Raw genomic sequence first — 19024 nt, 5'->3', positions numbered from 1 at the left:
TTCCTCACATCCAGTCAGAGCTGAAGAAATTTCTTGGATGAGAAGTGAAATGACTTCAAAGAAAAACCAGAAAGTACAGTTGCCTCTTGAAAAGGCACCTTTGGGACATTAGGCAAGGAGGATACAGCACATGCAAGAGCTTGATTTTTAATTGCACCATATACTGTGCCATATTAAGGAAAGATAGATTGAGGCTATGATTCTATCTCTAATAAGACAAAGCAGGTATTTTGTTTAAAATTATATGGTTCATAGGCATGCTGCAAAACAATGGTACCAGCCTCTAATATATTTACAATATATTTACAGCTAAAACCCATATAAATATCAGATATAAATATAGTGACTGGTGAGAAGAAATGCCAAGATAACTGGTTAATAAAAGGCAGTGAGCAATCCACTTTGTTATTCAGTTGTTCAGTCCATTCCAATTCTTCATGACCCAATGGATATAATTTCATCACGATGAGGAACTATTTCTAATGTCCTGTAAACTGAGATTTTTTTTTTTACTAGCCACACCCAACAGGTTAATGAACAATCATTTTATGAGCGTGCACAAATTCTCAAAATTTCAAATCTATGTCCAACCCAAAAGCCTCCTCCCTTCAGTAATTTCCTGTGGAAACGTAAAATCTCTGAATTTAAGACGAAAAGAAGAAAGAGATCTTCAGGTCCAAACTTTTCTTCCTTTCACTTCCTCCCATTGCTCAGAAGAGGAAGATGTGCCTTATCACCTCTCTACTTTAAAATCCGCAGCCGCAACGCAAAGTCTGGAGTGACGCAGAATCCGTCAAGCTGTTTTTTAAATGCACACCTGTGTTTAAACCGTTTTATTTTTTCGCTTGGCCGCTGCGTCCGTAAATATAAAGCGTTTTTTTAACCTAATATTCTGCTCTTGTGAGGTGGCAGACCAAGATTGCAATCCTAAAGTTGCTTCTTTGACGTCACTTCTGAGTACACTTAAGTAGAATCAGGATACGATCCTATGTTTGCAGACTTAGTGGGACTTCGCTCGTGATAAGAAGGCACGGAAAGGTACGAAAGCACAGACACCAAAGGCCTTAAAAATAACCATTGCTTTGCCACTCTAGCGTCCCCAGATTTGCAACTCTCTGATTCCCGGCTGTGGTTAGTCTAGACCAAGGGAAAAAAAGAAACTCTATTGTTATCAGGCGGTAGCCGACTCTAGCGCTGGCCTCCGGCGCACTCTATAGTCACAACCCGCCCACCAAGAGCAACCGCAGGGTAGCGTCCCCCTGGCGGGGACTAGTTTGGTAATGCTGACAAGTAGCGGTGGGTCCGGTTTCCTGAGGCGTTAGGGCGATTCCCTCTGGGCAACGCGAAGTCGAGGCGAAGCCCGGAAAGCCTCTGAGGTAAAAGCGGGCGCGACGGCCAAGCGACTCAATTTAGAGCGCGAAGCGGATCGGACGCGACTGAAACCAGCGAGCGGGAAGAGGAAGGAAGGGAGAGCGAGGAGGGGGGGAGGGGGGCGGGAAGAGAGGCGGCTGAGCAAAGTCCAGAGAGGGGAGGCGTTGGGCGACCCCCTTCCAAAGCACGCGCGCATAAAAAAAGGCGCGAGGCGTTGAGCGGGGGGAGGGGGGGCGGCAGTTGGGGGGGGGGGCGCTTTGGAGGCGGTTGGAATTTGGCGGGAGGAGAAGCCTGTGATGCGCCGCGTCGGTGCTGAGGAGCGCTCAGCCCTTCGTTCCCAGCTGTTGCACAAGCACCAGGGCTCCTCCGATGACATCCATACCTTCTTGCCGCGGCTTATCAGTCCAAAAGATCAGGGTGCCCACAAAAAACCGAGCAAGGCTTACCATAAACTCTCGCTGGGCTCCATCTGCCCAGTCAGTTTACACCCGCTTACCTTCCTCCTCCTCAGGCCGTCGGCTTCAAGCAGAGCCGACTTTTTAACATGTCCCGACGCCAGGGGATGGGAGTACTTTTTAGAAGCAGCAAATGTCACAAGTCGTCAGTATCCCTCGATACTCCGCGACGGTGGTTGGTGCCAGTGCAAATAACGGGGTAACGGTTAGGTAGACGTTTATGCTTATGATTCAAGTGCCAGAATCAATAATGATTTTATACCTTAAAAACCTCTTAAGTAGAATTAAGTCTATGGTAGCCCCGCAACCCGGAGCCTTGTATCGTGGTTTTCTACTAAAAGGCATTTGTTTTTGTGAACTACAACTCACTTCATTGGATGCATAGACTAATATATGATTTAAGTTAGACTTGTGGGGGGGAAGAGGGGTGACATATAGATCAGATTACACATGCTCTATCAATAATTATAATGAGTTATATTGGGACTTTTGAGATAGCCTGAAACCTTTTAAATGTGGGTGAGCTCAGCAGTTTCATTCAAGTTGTACTGTGGACTTTCATTGGTTTCAGTGAGTTACTCAACTGGCGACCCCCAGGGGGAGAGCCTTCTCTGTGGGGGCACCTGCCCTCTGGAATGAGCTGCCCCCGGGGATTCGTAGGATCCCCAACCTTCGCACCTTTCGCCGTGCCCTCAAAACGCCATTGTTTCACCAAGCAGGGCTGGCCTAAATGCTATTTTAATGGGTGGTTTCTATTTTAGCTCTTTTGGCCAAATTATTTAACATTTTTAAATTGTCTTTTAACTTTCATATAGTTGTGGGTTTTATTTTTGGCTGTACGCCGCCCTGAGTCCTTCGGGAGAAGGGCAGTATAAAAATTTAATAAAATAAATAAATAAATAAATAAATACTCCAAAATCTGTCACGAAGGTTAAAATCACAGCTCGAAATGCTGAGATTACTTTTCTTTTAAGTCTGATGTGAAATCAATGACTTTTTTTGTGCAAATTGCCTTATGTAGCATTCAGAAGGGCATTTCTGGGCAGGTGGAGGAAGAGTGTGTGAAGGCATGGCTAACCTTGTGTGGGAAGTTACTGTGACTTGTGATGATGCTGTTACTATAAATGAGGGGGCGAGTAGGCATCTGCAGAGTGTGCAGGGTCTGGTTACTTCATCAGTATTATTTCCCTGTTTCTGATTACTTGTGAAAATCAGCTTCAGGATGGATGGTTGTTTGCATGCAAGTACAGTCCTGCCACCCAGTGCTTGAGAAAGTGCAATGTCATTGTCCAGTATGGGTTGTATTTTATTAATAATAAGTTTGAATGAATCGAGAGATAGGTTGGACAACCAATGATGTTTTGTTCTTGTACAGCAATCTACCTTCTGGTCTTCCCTGGAATTGATCTGGCTCTGTTAATTTGTTTGTTACACTTTCCTTGTTTTTTTTTAAAAAAAGGTTTGCTACATATTTCATGTGGAGGAGAGAAGGCTTGCATAATCATTTCCCCCAGAAGTTCTTCCTAAGGAGACTTGCCTGATACAAACTGATACTCTTTTGGTGCCAGGTGGAGCCTGATTTTTTTCAGATATTTATTTAATGCTTAAATAAATCATTGCAAATTGTTGTATTTTTATAATAACCATCTAATGAATTCTTAAGTGTGGCTCTCATGGCCTGTTAAAAATCCAATCACTGTTTTTACTGTGTTTATTTTTAGTCTCAGTTTTATTTAAGTGTGTGGCACACGTTTTTTTTATCTTGAAAATAGGGATCTAAACTCAAAATAAATAAAATATATGAGTGTGCCTAAAATATGAATAACAAATTGTTAACAAAATCCCCCATATATATTATATCAGTTTTAGAGGAAAGTTCTTACATTATTTCTATTAAATGTATGCTATGATATTGGCTTAGTGATTTAAAGAGGCACTGTCAAACTATTCTAAAATAAAAGTGTTTTTCCCAATAGTCTCTATTACAGCTTTTGGAAGATTAAATAGCCCCTATTTAAAATTAATTGTATGCTTATTATGCTGTAATTACCTATACTACATAGCTTTCAAAAAATAAAGTAGATTGCTGAACAATACAGTCTTCAAAAAGCATTAAAAAAATGGGGAGGTGAGAGGTTGTCCAACCTTGAAGTAATATTAGATTGTGACAGAATTACAATTTTACTTTTATTTTGATTTAATAATTAAATTTTATATCTACAAAAAGTGTAGAAGACAAAATAAAGAAATATTTTTAAACAAGGAGCATGCTAGATAGATTCTTCTGGATACAAAGTTAAGAGGAACAGCAGAAATCGTTCAATTGAAATAAGAAATATTAGGCTCCTAAAGAAGATTTTAATATAAAAATTGAATTGAAAATGGCCTATTAGACCTTTAACAGCTGTAGTTGTATACCATTGCTAGTGTACTATGGCAGGCAATATTATTAGCTGTTTATCTCAGTTATAACATTGAAATGTTTTATTTTATTTTATTTTTTTGTCTCCAGAATTTCTGAGTTTAGGCCTATAAGAAAATTATAACTGATACTTAGCGAGATTTTAGTTTACCAAGCAAGGTAAATGTATCTTATGTGAAGTTGATTCACAATACTGCTGATGGTTTGATGGAGATGGATATTTAGAAACTGCAAATATAGTGAATTTAGAATTGAATGTGTATATGATTCAGCCTCTCTAGACTAGAGGGAAAGAACAAGATGTACTGGACAGGTATAATCAAATGGATAGGCTCCAAATGCAGTTGTTGCTCATTGTTGCTTTAAGATGGAAAAGAGGAATGCTAAAAAGCAAATTGATATTTATTAATTGTCAATATGCTTTTTATTGTTTAATTTTTAGTTTTCTTAATAAATAACAGTAATCAAGAATAGGTGGTGAAAAGTTCTTTTCCACAACTCCATCTTCGGTCTCCATTGTGACCTTTTATAGATGGGATGCTCTGCTCAGTATCATTTAAACCTTGGTCATGTCTCATTTACACTATTGCAGTGTATTTTATATGAGGTAACCCCTGAAGACCACCTGGAAGCTTTAATTGGTCCAAAATGCAGTGACTCCAGGAGTTATGGGTGCTACACGAAATAATTTATTTATTTATTTATAATGCAATTTATATGCCACCCTATCTCCAAGGACTCAGCGGCTCACAATAAAGATGCACAGTTCCTCATTAAAAGACAATATAAAATTAAAATTCCAATTTAAAACAATTTAAAATTCATTAAGAACCCCCCCCCCCCCATCAGTCCAGGCTGCGGAACAACCAGGTCTTAAAATCACGGCGGAACGAGTGAAGGTCAGGGGCTGTATGGAGCTCCAAAGGAAGTTGGTTCCAGAGGGTGTGTGCGCCCACAGAGAAAGCTCTCCCCCTGGGGGTCGCCAGCCAACACTGTCTGGCCGACGGCACCCTGAGGAGGCCCTGTCTGTGGGAACGCACCGGGCGATTGGGAATTGTCACTGGCTGCAAGGGGTCCGACAAATATCCCGGGTCTAGGCCATGAAGGGCTTTGTGGTAATAACCAGCACCTTGAACCTCACCCGAAGGGCAACAGGTAACCATTGCAATTTGCGCAGGAGGGGTGTAACATGGGAATGTCAGGACCCTCCCATCACAACCCGCGCAGCCGCATTCTGCACCAGCTGAAGCCTTCGAGTGGTTTTCAAGGGCAGCCCTAGGTAGAGAGCTATTAGCTGTTTGTTTCTGAGTGCAATTGAAGAATTTCTTCGTCGCCTTTAAAGGCCTACATAGCTTAGAACCCATGATATCTTCTAGACTACTTACTCTCAGTAGTTTTGGCTTGTTTGTTAGAATCTAGAAAGTAAGAGTTTATCTGGATCTCTATCCCTAGAGAATGTCACCTGTGATATCAGCAGCACAGGCCCTTCTCAGTACCTGCCTCCCTTCACTGGAAAAGCATTCTAGATCAGGCCTAATGTTCTTTTATTTCTGACAAATAATTAAGACTTGGGAGGGGGGAATCTGATGTATTTAATGTTGATCCCTCCTGCAAGGGGAATACTTATAGAGTTTAGTTGTTCATTGCTGTCTAGGGTATTTTGATTAGGGTTTTTGTGTATTTTTAAAATCGTATTACTGTATTAGGATATAAAAAACTCAGTCACAAAGAAAGCAGCATGTAATTCTGTTAAAATAATCATACACGATCAACGATTAAACCACTTTTTAAACTGAAAATGAAGAAAAAGACATTTTTTCCATTGTGAAACAGGAAACCAATAGAAAAACTAAAAAGATTATCAACATAATTAGAAGCAGAATTTTGGCATGGATGGGAGGAAAGAAGAAAAGGACATCCTGCAGCAAAATGAGTGATCTTCACTATAATGGTGATGATTCTACTACTGGAGACTAAAAGATGAAGCTGTAGAAATACCATCCTGGAGGTATCTATGTGGCCACCAAATGACAATAAACTTGGTGGCATACAATCAGTCAATCAAGCGATCAATATTCTTATGCAACAAATTAGTACTTAAGCACAATTACTCAAATGCAGTGATAATTTATACATGACATGACATCTATTGTGATATGTACAGATGCAAGTTAGCATGTGGTAAGATGTAAATTTTATAAATAAATTAATAAATTATTTTAAAGAAGTATTTTTAAGTTGGTACAATTACTCAAGAATTCTAATTCATTTTTTACCTTTCTAGAATAGCATGGCTTAACTTTTTTAAATGTTTTAAATTGGTTTGTTATTGTCTTTAAATTACGGGGCCAAATTTATATATATCCTTTTAATACTATTTTAATGTTTGTAATTTATGTTTTTATTTGGCTGTACACCGCCTGAGTCCTCAGGGAGAAGGGCGGTATATAAATTGGATATAAAATAAAAAATAAGTAAATAAAAATTTGCATAGCCAACTAAAATTAGATTAACTGTTAAAATATGTAGACTAAGGATAATAGATTTTATTATTCAAATTATTTGTATCAAAAAGTGCTCTAAAAAGTGGAATCTGTTTTAGTAGCCTATTGGTTAATAAGAGTTACGAAACTTCACAGAATGATTATTTTTTTCCATTTTAACAGTAATGGCCAGACGATATACATTTTTCCAATTCACTATAAATTTCTTCTTACAAATAAAGGTTTTAGTTTTAATAGTTTATCTTCTCACACTATTTTCCTTCCAGAACATTGAAGAATAAGCAACTCTGAACAAGTGTAATAGAGATTCCCCAACATACAAAATAATTATAAAAATAGATCTTTGATAATAACGTATGGTGCAAAGCAGAAACTGCAGTCTTCAAATTCTCATCTTCGTATAAATTCACTGCATGGTTTGGATCAAGCCATGATGTATCGATCTTATTCTCGCCTATCATCTATATGTTGGGAATGAAAATCATTTTGCACTTAATAATAGGTATTTTTCGAATAATTTTATTAAATACTTTTTAAAAAAAAATACCAATACTAACTAATACAAGATAAGAAAAGGAAGAAATCAAAGAGAAAGCTAAGTGCAAAAAAGAAAAAGAAAAATAGAAAAGAAAGAAAAAAGGTACAGAGAAGTAGCTTCTGATTTTTATAGCAATTATAAATACAATTATAAATTTACCTTTTATTCTACGGTTACAACATAACTCTTCTTTCTATAATTATTTTGTCTAATCAAAACCATAAATCATGTTTGTTTTTTTCTGTTTCGTGCAAAAAGGCTAAAAGAGGTTTCCAGTGAGTAATAAATGTATATATTATCTTTTCTCAGATCGAATATGTCATTTTATCATGTCAGCAAGTTCCATCATCTTCACCAACTATTCCTCCATTGTGGGAAATGCCAAATCTTTCCAACTTTGTGCATACAATAATCTCACTGCTGTTATGTAAAAAGCAAAATTCCATGATTTCATAATATTAATAATCAACTTAAAACAAATTAAATTATTCCTCAATGTTATTGGAAAGCTAGTGTTTAAATATACATTTATTGCTTTGAATGACTGATATTTAGAAGGTCCCTGCTGGAATAAAGCATCTGAAACAACAGATATTAAAACAGAGTAACAAACTAGGATTCTATTATTGCATTATATCTCCATTTAATTAAGTAGTGGAGATAATTATGTCAATGGGGATATATATTATTGTTTAAATTTTAGCAGACAATCATGAAATATTTAAAGTGCAAGTAATTTAAGCAAACATTCTGTTCCTATTTTTATAGCTTGCAATAAATATATTTTAAGGAATATAAGAATATATATAATAGCAGAGAAAAACATTAGAAAAAAATAAGAGCCATAGTAATGTGTATGTAATTTATTGCTACTGAAAAATAGCAGTAGCAATTATCAGGAGTTTCTGAAAATGTATTATCTTAGAATTAATTATTATTAAGGAAAGCAAGTAATTAAAGCATATTCTCAATGCACTTAATGTACATTTACTCTAAAATAAATCCATTATGCTCACCACTGGTTAACTTTTGTGCTTTTAAGATATCACCTATAAAGTTTTTTAAGTACGAACCTCTGTAGCTTATTCTCTATATGCCAATTCAGATGCTACAATCATCACTCCAGGCCCTTCTTCAATTATCCCCTCTAAAAGTTACATTAAGGCCTTTTAGTCATGGTTCCCTTGGTACAGAATTATTCTCTCAGAAAAAATTAAGATTGCATAGAGCAAAAATTGGTTGTTGAATGTTGCATTAAGCCCTTTTACAGTTAATATGACTTTAACAATAAAGAAGTAATCAGTGCTTGCTAAATGCAAATACTGTTAATCATTAATCATAATTATTTTAAGAGATTGATAGTACCAAATATAGATTTGTATCAAAAGAAATATATGGTATTGTATTAATCAGAGAAAATAAGGGGAAATGGTTGTTAATTCCAAGGCTCAGATTCCATTACATATGAAGTAATAAAAAAATAATTTAGAATAGTTGAGTTCCAGTGCTAACTTCACTTTTCATAGCATTAGATTGTTAAGCCATGATATCAAAGGATAGGGCTTGGCTATTGTAATACCAATATATAAGAAGGGCAAAAGAAATCCTAACCTATAGTTTGAATTTGAAGACTTTCTGAGGGATGAACACACTGGAACAGAACAATCAACATTAGACCATGCCTTGGCCCTGCAACATCTAGTAGAAAAGTATACCCATAACACAGGACAATCCTTTTATGCAGCATTTATCAATTTCAGGTCAGCTTCCAGCACAGTATCTAGAAGTACAGGTAATCTTTAACTTTCAACAGTTCATTTAGTGATCGTTCTAAGTTACAACGGCATTGAAAAAAATGACTTATGACCGTTTTTCACACTTACAAATGTTGCACATCCTGATGGTCATATGATCAAAATTCAGAAGTTTGGCAACTGGCTCATATTTATGATGGTTGCAGTGTCCTGGGGACGTGATCACCTTTTGTGACCTACACAAAGTCAATGGGGGCGTCAGATTCACTTAACAACTGTGTTCCTAACTTAACAACTGCAGTGATTCGCTTGACAACTGTGGCAAGAAAGGTTGTAAAATGGGGCAAATTCACTTAACAAATGTTTTACTTAGCAATAGAAATTTTGGGCTCAATTGCAGTCATAACTTGAGGACTAGCTGTACATTCTGGCATACATTTAAAAAATACCACAGTTGACAAATATCTACTCTTGCTCCTCATTAAAGTACATGAAAATATGATATTGAAGGTTAGGTGCAGTAATCAAGAATATGTAATAAAGGAAATATCCATAAGGAAGAAAGTTGGGGATGTGTAGTGGCTCCACTTTTATTCAATTGTTATATAGATTCCTTAGTTCTTCATTTAAATAATATTTTTACATCCTTCTAAATTATAGCCTAAAGACAAAAATTTATTATTGTATGCTGATGATGCAGTAATTCTGTCATTAACCTCCGTTGGCCTTAAAAGAGCTTTGAAGTCACTTGTGTATGTATATAGTATCTTCCAGGTTACCTGCTGTGTTCCAAATGCAGTACTTTGACAGGAAGTAGGAGTCAGTACACTCTCTGAATAAATATCTTTACTTATTGGTTAAAATTATGCAACAATCCCACTGAACTGACCCATTAATATTAGCAAACAACTACTAATCTTCCTGGGAAATAGTGATCCAAAAGAAATTGAGCCTCTATGGTTTCTTCAGTGATGCTTTCTTAACCTTCAGAATTAGATCAAGTAGATTAATTAATACTAAGACAAAAGATCTTAATATAGTAGGTCAAACTGAAATTGCTGCTTTGTTTCCTAATATAAGCAAATAACCATGTTTTATGGCCTAAATCAGTCTCTTATTTATATCATATCACAGTTCCCAAATTCAGGAGAATCTTATCTTTATCTCAATTTAATGTTCTCTGCACAGCGTCCTGGAAGGGAAATATAGGAAAAACCCCATACAAAAGTTAGTAGTGCCCTTGTGATACAGGCACCATAGAAACCATAGCTCATGTTCTTCTACAGCATACTGCCAGTTGTGTGGGAACATTCATCATCAGCTGATTACCCCCTTTTTAATCTAAATATCCGGGACATTTTGATCATTTTTATTTGCTGATAAACTAGGTAAGTTTATTTCTCTAAAAGTAGCAAAATTTTGCTACATTATGTTTAAGCTTTGCACACAAATGGATGCCAATAGTTCTTGTTATGGTTAGGGTTGTGTTATTTTCTTGAATGTACTTTAATTGGTCAATGACTGAAATAAATTTCAGTTTGTCTTTTTATTAATTGGATTGTTGTGACAATACATATTTCATAGTAAAATATGTCTATGTTACAAATAATTATGTAGTACATTTAATTCATCAATACCTACTGGTGGAACTGTTTACATATGTAACATGTCTATTTGACGTGTTTCTCTAAATTTCATGTAGAGAAATGCTAATTTTAATGTCAGATGATTTTTTTTTTTTTTAAGTTTGGTGGAAAAACAGAATATGCAGGACAGGGGGTTCCTTTTCTTACTAATTAAGGAAATAAATTTGTTTCTTATATTATGCATTTCCAGTTAACTTTGGCTCTTCTCAAATTATTTACAAGAAGGGTCTATATGAATATAAATAAAAATCATAATACATTTATATAACTACTGTTTTATTTGGTTTAGATGGCTAAATCTAAAGTTGAATCCTAATAGAAATATTGTGGCACTTTTTTCTTATTCTTTTTTCTTGGCTCCTCCAGCATGTCTTTCCTTGAATGAAAATATTTATTGAAAAGACTGAATTAAGGCATAACAAGATAATTACATTACTGAGCATAGAATAATATGTTGGCTGGAGTCTGTTCTGATCTAATCTATGGTTCATTCTTTTATTTATAGTAATGTGACGCAAGGAATTAATGAGATCATATAGTTGTCACAGTTTAACTTTCTAAAGTACAAATTCAGCAATATTTGTAGTATTCTATAATGATTCTAGTTTTTCATGTCATTCAAACTGTATATCTCATTGTATAGAAGACTTTGAGATGGATGATATCATTTCAAACTGTAAACTATACTAGTTTTTCAAAACCTTGTTTTACAAATATTGGTGGTAGCAGGAATTTAAAATTTGAATTTGCTCTTTACACCAAGGGTACATACAATGTTTTCAAATTACTTAGGAACCCCATCACATGTTTTTCCTGTGAAGGTATCTCCTTACATTACAGTTCCCTTACATTAATGTGTTCTCTGGATTAAATTCATTATAAATTCTTAAGTACTGGCCAGGCATGTTGTATCTTATTGTTGGATAGAGAATGGACTCTACAATATCATCAGTATTCTTTAGCTGCTGCACATTGAAATTGGAAATGATGGTTCAGCTAATTTTCAGAAAAGCAAGTCCACCTTGACTGAACCTCTTGTTTAGGATCACCAGACTGGAAAACTACAGAATTAGAAAAGTACAAGTGGTGCTGACAGCAAAATATTGTAATACAATGTGATCCTGCTTAGTGTACCTGTTGTACCTTCTTTCAAGATACTCCAGTCCATTCTCCGAAGTTATGCTCCATTGGCGCAACCTTTTAACTTGCACATGGAATATAAGAGCCGAACCTCCAGGTTACTGTGGAATCTCCCAGCCTAAACTGGAAGAAAAAGCAATAAGTAATATTTCAGGGTTTTGTACTTTTGACTACCTTCATTAAAAGTTCATGTTCATAAATCATTGATTAATTACTGTAAACACATCTTATGAGGGTGTGATGGTACATTAAGAAGACAAGGAAATCAGTTCTTGATTGTCTATTTCAATCACACGTCTTGCATGGATGTACAATAATTGTGCTGAAGCATGTGGGGGACCTGAGAGTGGCTTTAAAAAAAAAACAAAACACAATCTTACAGCTGATAGGCAAACTATTAGTCTCTTAAAATTTGTTCCATACTAAAGAAGATTGAAAACAGACTGGGAGCTAGTTATTTTTTTGATAAAACCTCACATGAATTGTGTTAAGATTTTAGATTACCTCAGCTGCATTCATCTGTAGAAGATACCACCTAAACCTACTATAACAAAGACACTATATACTGCCCATCTTATGTTAAAAGGCTTGCTTGTTATGATCCCTTATTCCCAATATTCTCCAGAAACATTTTTTAATTGTAGTTCAGTGCCAGACAAGAAATAACATATTTACCTGGATCCTTCTTATGTTTATGCATTCTTTTTTCATGCATTCCATTTGTTTCTTCTTTATGCTTAAGGGTATCTTTTTCTGCTTATCTATCTTATATTATCACTTACAGGAATATTAGAAGCCTTTTTCCTAGTTTTTTTTTTCTTTTTGTACTGTTGCATAGCCTTGCAAATTTAGTTTAAAATTTGGAAATAATATCTATGGAATGATTCTGTTGTTGGAATAAAAAGTATTGTTCTGAAAATACGGGAGTGGTATACAGTTAGCCGTCACTTTATGTCCACTACCTGATATTAATTGAAGAATTTTATGGTGGTGGATGGGAATGGAATCTTCTGAGGGTTGACTTTTTATACTCGGCATACTTTCAAGACTAAGCTCCTGTGGTTGGATTCAGCAGGGAAAGATCAGTGAGTCACACTGAGATTTTTTTTTCCAGTTTATCAGGCAAGTTTTTGCAACTACTTGAAATATTTTGTAATATGCTCAGAGCTGGTAAGTGAACTTGAATGCTTTGGGGGTATTTTTATTTAAATACTTTGTATACAGTAGCACAGTTGACTAGGCAATACTACTTAACTGCAGGTACAACAATACAGATACAGAAAGTTCTAAAGCATACAAAGATAGAAGCTATCTTCTTTATCTTACTCTTTTTCCCTTTTTGTCATTTCCTTGTCATTTCCTGGAGGAAATGACAAAATAGCAATAGCACTTAGACCTATATACCACTTGACAGTGCTTTACAGCCCTTTCTAAGTGGTTGACAGAGTCAGCCTATTACCCCCAACAATCTGAGTCCCCGTTTTACCCACCTCTGAAGGATGGAAGGCTGAATCAACCTTGAGCCGGTCAGAATCGAACTCCTGGAGTTTGCAGTGAGTTAGCCTGCAGTACTGCATTCTAACCACTGAGCCACTACAGATCTCCTGAATTTCCCATCCCAATTTAGTGTCATTAAACAAGGACTACCTGTAATATCAAATGGTGGTGATACTAAATATATTTTGGTACATAGTTTGATATTTTTTTAAAATAGAAATATTTTTTATGCATCCAGTATAAAATTTTATTTATTTATTTATTTATTTATTTATTTATTTATTTATTTATTTATTTATTTATTTATTCAACTTGTATACCGCCCTTCTCCCCAAGGGAACTCAGGGCGGTGAACAGCCAAACTTAAAACACATATAATACAAAAGTTAAGAAAAAACTAAAAATAAATTAAATCATCGGCATTTCCAATTTAAAATCCCAGATCTACAAAACCGAAAGTTCCCAATTTAAAACCCAGAATCAATAAAATCGAAAATTTAAAAACCCCATTAAAACCATTTTAAGCTAGGCCAGCTTGCTGGAATAAATAAGTCTTCAGGGCCTTTCGGAAAGCGCAGAGGTCCGGGATCAGTCGTATTCCAGGAGGTAGCTTATTCCACAGATTGGGTGCCCCCACAGAGAAGGCTCTCCCCCTGGGGGCCGCCAGCTGACATTGCTTGGCCGACGGCACCCTGAGGAGGCCCTCTCTGTGCGAGCGTACTGGCCGGAGGGAGGTAATCAGTAACAGCAGACGGTCTCGCAGGTATCCCGGCCCTATGCCATGGAGCGCTTTAAAGGTGAGAACCAACACCTTGAAGCGCACCCTGAAGACCACTGGGAGCCAGTGCAGCTCGCGCAGGAGAGGTGTTACGTGGGAGCGCCCTATGGCTCCCATGATCACCCACGTGGCTGCATTCTGGACCAGTTGGAGCCTCCAGGTGCACCTCAAAGGGTGCCCCATGTACAGAGCATTAGAGTAATCCAGGCAAGACGTGACGAGGGCATGGGTGACTGTGCATAAGGAGTCCTGATCCAGAAAGGAGCGCAACTGGCGCATCAGGCGAACCTGATAGAAGGCCCCCCTGGCCACAGCCATCATATGTCCTTCTAAAGACAGCCGTGAATCCAGGAGGACACCCATATTAGAACATATATGACAAGAAGTCAGTCCTGAACATGTGAATAATTAGGAATATATAATTGTAACACACCGTAGTAAACAGCTGCTGATCAATTTATAGCAGGGGTATCAAACTGGACCGGATGCGTCATGCACTGGCCATGCTCACCCCTGGTTTAGCGAAGGAGGGGAAAGTCACGATACATCACATGACAATGTGACGATGCAAGTTTGACACCCATGCTTTATAGTCTAAACAACTTATAAAATATTTTAAAAGAAACATTGCCTCAGATTCTGAAAACTGGTCCATCTGGTTCAGTGAAAATGCATTACATATTTTGAAAATCTAGAAAGATATAGCAGCAATGGAAGTGAAAGTTGAAAGTACCTAATTCTTTTTTTTTTTTTTTAATTTGATTTATATGCCACCCTTCTCCGGAGACTCAGGGCGGCTTACAATGCGTTAAGCAATAGCCTTCATACTTTTGTATATTTTATACAAAGTCACCTTATTGCCCCCACAAACTGGGTGCTCAATTTACCTACCTTAGAAAGGATGGAAGGCTGAGTCAACCTTGAGCTTGGCAAGATTCGAACTTATTTTAATTGCAGACAGCTGGTGTTAAATTACAGTGCCTTTGTCTGCAGAGCTATCCAGGCTCTTTATACTTTTTATTCAGACTTACTGAGTGTAGTGGATTTTATTCACATTTAATAAGTATACATTTGTAGCTTTAAAGTACTTGTATTTCTATAAGTTCCATTGGTTTCAGTATGTGCTGTTTAGCCAGGTTCATATCCCTGAATTATCTATATCAGGGGTTTCAAACTGAAGGCCCAAGGGCCAGATCCAGCCCATGGGGTGCTTAGATCTGGTCCACAGGGCCGCCCTGGAAACAGTGAAGGACCGGCCCGTGGTGCTTTTGCCAGCAAAAATGGAGTTTGGGAGGGCCATGTGCAGCTCTCCCAAGCTCCGTTTTCCCTGGCAGAGGATTGCAGGAGGCTGTCACAGCCAAAAATGAAGCTCGGTAGTCCGTTTTCACTGGCAGAGCGCTCGGGTCACTACAGGCACCCCTGACATGGGTGATGTCAAGCTGGTCATGGCCATCCCAGCCCCCCAAGGTCAAACAACTCTGATGCGACCCTCAATGCAATTGAGTTTGACACCTCTGATCTATATTAACATTCTTGACACCATATCCTATTTCACAGCATAGCTGAATATGATAGATTTTGAAGAGGTATCAATTTCTTTTAACTAATTATGCATATTGTCTATCTTCAATATATTATAGATTGATTATGGACGAGGTGCCCAAAAGCAATAATAACAATTCATCAACATCTCCACAAGTAGCATCTTTACAAGGCACCGCTCTACAGGAAGCTCAACTTTCTCATGTTTCTCAACAGGTAAAAATAGCTACCTATGACTAGACCCATGAAGGAGTTTTAAGTAGGCTACTGCAGAGTTTTCCTTTCTGATGTTTGCTTTCTAAATAGCTTCAATAAGTATGTATACGATCTCAAAGAGTTTTAGGTAATCATATGCTTCCAGAAGAAAACTCAAAATATATACAGATATACTACAATAACCAAGGTTAACGTCAAACCAACAATCAAGTAAACAATACCCCAAATAAGAAACTTCCAAAGAGACATCAGAAAACAGCCCAACCAAAGAATCTCTTAAAATCAACCCCACCCACACAGACTAGCAAGTCACCAGAATATAAACTGACAGCAAACAGCACTCCTTACTATTGTAGTACTTATTGTGTTACCAAGTTAGGGTAATGAAACATCTGCCAGAAAACAAGCAAGCTCAGAGAGCACCAAGGACCCTCCATATTCTATAATATATTTGCACACCCCATAATATCTGAATTCTCATTCCCTATTAATTTTAGAAGGTCTATCTAGTTCTGGTCCATCTGAACTAGTTTATCAGTGAAATGGAGAATTGGTTTTCTTTGAAATATTGTTGAGTATATCCAATGCTTTTAAAAACCTAAGTTTTTAATTTAAAATATTTCTGAAAAGATGTCTTCAAATATCAGAATTATAAATATGCTAAGCCTAAAAATTGAATTGTAATTATTGTGATAGTTGTTTAAAAATATTTGCTCCCAAGAAACGATCTACTTCTTTGCATAATTAATAAAATTACATAGAATCATAAGGTCAGAAGGGCTTTTACAGGCTTTATAGTCCAACCTCCTGTTTAAACATGGTGACATCCATGTAATTTTTTTTGGCAACAGTACAGGTTTACCTTTATTTTCTTCTTCAACTTTCTAATAAGATTTTCTTGTTCAAGTATTACCAGGCCAGTCCTATTTAATTTTCTGAAATCATCTAGAGTTGGCTAGGTTCTGCCATCTGTTAAGGCCTTCAGCAAATATGTCAGGAGGAAAATAATAATTCATCACAAATAATGTAACACAAAGCACTGACATTGTATTGTCTCCACTTCTTTTTATGGAGATTATTCATGTGCTTAAGATAGTTTGAATAGAATAGAGGTGCACTATTTATATTTGCTCATTCTAAAATAAGTGTTTTAGTGCCTGCTGCAAATTCTTTAAAATTAAGAAATTCTTACCTAAAACAGTTTAAACAGCAGCACAACAATAGTATCTGTGAAACTTAAGCAAGTGGTTATATTTTTCTTGTTTTTATAATTTTACTAGGCTTATAATGCTAGGCTTATAATTTATGGATGGCTATGAGCAATTTATATCTCTACCATGGGTTAACAGGATTACAACAACTAAAAAAATAGAGCCAGATTAAAAACAAACATTAATATACATGAATTGAACACAGTAATAATAAAATATTTCTATGCCAAGGAGCCATAAAAACCCAGAAAGTTGTATACACATATCCCCCTAAAAGTCCGGTTGACTTTGATTGCTTCCTAAAACTCAGGAATGTGGGAACAAGTTGATATTTTTATGTTTCCCTGTGTGTAATGATTTTCAGGAAGAGTTTCTGTATGAAACTATGGATACATTTTTGTTTGCTTTTCGAAAAATGGAGTTTAAGTAAGCTATTGGATTTAGTAAACGAGATTAGCAAATACTGAAAACTGGCAAGGATGACAATTGAAGATATCTGATGTACATATAGTTCTTAGAATGCATTCTCAGAATTAAATTTGTTTAACTGGGTTTTTTTCAATGTTTCAATCTGCATGGCCTGACTTAATGAACATTAAGTCTCTGGAGGTGGCTGCTAAATTGAAGGCAAATTCCCCCTCCCCCTCCTTGCTCTCTGCTCCATAACCATCCATCTTTTTGGTTATCATATTGATGCATTATCTTGTTGTGTTCCTTTGTCAATGTTTATTTTATTGTTCTATTATTTTACTTCTCTTTGCATTCCTTTCCTTAACTTCCTTTTTATTATTAAGCCTCCTAGAGCAGCGGCCTCCAACCTTTTGGGCACCAGGGACCAGTTCTGTGAAGAAAGGCTTTTCTATGGACCGGAAGGGGGGTGGTGTTGCGTGCTGCCTGTATCCTGTGGATGGGACTTGGCTTGTTTGTGCAGCCCGTTTGTTGCCATGCTGTGGCACGGTGCCGGTCCACGGACCGGGGGTTGGGGAACCCTGTCCTAGAGTAACCCATGGTGAGATAGGTAGCAAATAAATTTAACAAATAAAATAAAATAAAAAATAATAAACTAACATTAAACTCTGTTATGTCTCAACTGAAATGTTATTTACATAAGAGAGTTTATTTATTATTATCCATTCCATTGATCGTGAATATGGATACTAAACTACTTCTTTCTCTTAGATGTCTCTTAGAGGTCCAACTCCACTAACAGTGGTACATCTTTCTGGAGATCATGTCCAAGGAGTCATTCATACAGCTCAGACCTCCTCTGTGATTCACTCACCACAAGGACAATCAGTACAGGTACATTGTTCATATCCATATGTAGCTATTTTCAGCTTTTACTAAAAGTTTGTATTTATACATTTCATATATATAAAAAAAAGTTCCCCTTGAGTCAAGCTTGAATTCTGGTGAGTTTATGGACAACTTTCATGTATATATATATTTTGCAGTACAGAAATAAAACTTAAATAACACAAGTCTATATAAGCAATTTGATGGTTTATTGCATTATTTATAAAAGTGAACATTTATTTATTGGTTGGTTGATTTATAACAATATAAGCTCAAATGCTTTGTCCACCTAATGAGAAGAGGAGACAGCAGAGGATGAGACGGTTAGATAGATTCATTGATGCAATGAATATGAATTTGGGCAAACTCTGGGATATAGAGGAGGACAGGGGAGGGCCTGTCATGCTTTGGTCCATAGAATCGTGAAGAGTTGGACACAACTTAGTGACTGATCAACAACAATACCTAATAAATTATCAGAGATGTATAATGGTGGGTCAAACATATGTTGGAAACATAATCACTCCGAAGGTACCTTTTATCACCTTTGAACATATAAGAAGGTTAAGAGTTATTGGAATAAATATGTACTTTAATCCACAAATTTTTTAAAACAAATGTACAATTGAAACCAGAGATTTTTCTTTTAGGTTT

General features: G+C 36.5%; 1 protein-coding gene across 4 annotated transcripts in view; it reads left to right on the top strand.

Moving 5' to 3' along the window:
- The first annotated feature begins 989 nt into the window (after positions 1-989).
- ATF1 (activating transcription factor 1) overlaps positions 990-19024 on the top strand; it is a 28041-nt gene continuing 10006 nt past the window's right edge. The window contains exons 1-3 of one of the 4 annotated variants that reach the window (XM_070937800.1): positions 1192-1376; positions 15746-15863; positions 18254-18376. In XM_070937800.1, the coding sequence (XP_070793901.1) occupies positions 15753-15863; positions 18254-18376 (234 nt within the window). In that variant the 5' untranslated portion in view covers positions 1192-1376; positions 15746-15752. Of the gene's footprint in view, positions 1039-1191; positions 1377-15745; positions 15864-17911; positions 18084-18253; positions 18377-19024 lie in introns of those variants that run through there. The other 3 variants (XM_070937803.1, XM_070937802.1, XM_070937801.1) reach the window with 3 other exon arrangements.

This window comes from Pituophis catenifer, unplaced genomic scaffold (genome assembly GCF_029215685.1).
Source record: "Pituophis catenifer annectens isolate HBS135680 unplaced genomic scaffold, rPitCat1.0.hap2 SCAF_2, whole genome shotgun sequence".
Lineage (NCBI taxonomy): Eukaryota > Metazoa > Chordata > Lepidosauria > Squamata > Colubridae > Pituophis > Pituophis catenifer.
This window is presented reverse-complemented; position numbering and strand designations above follow the sequence as displayed.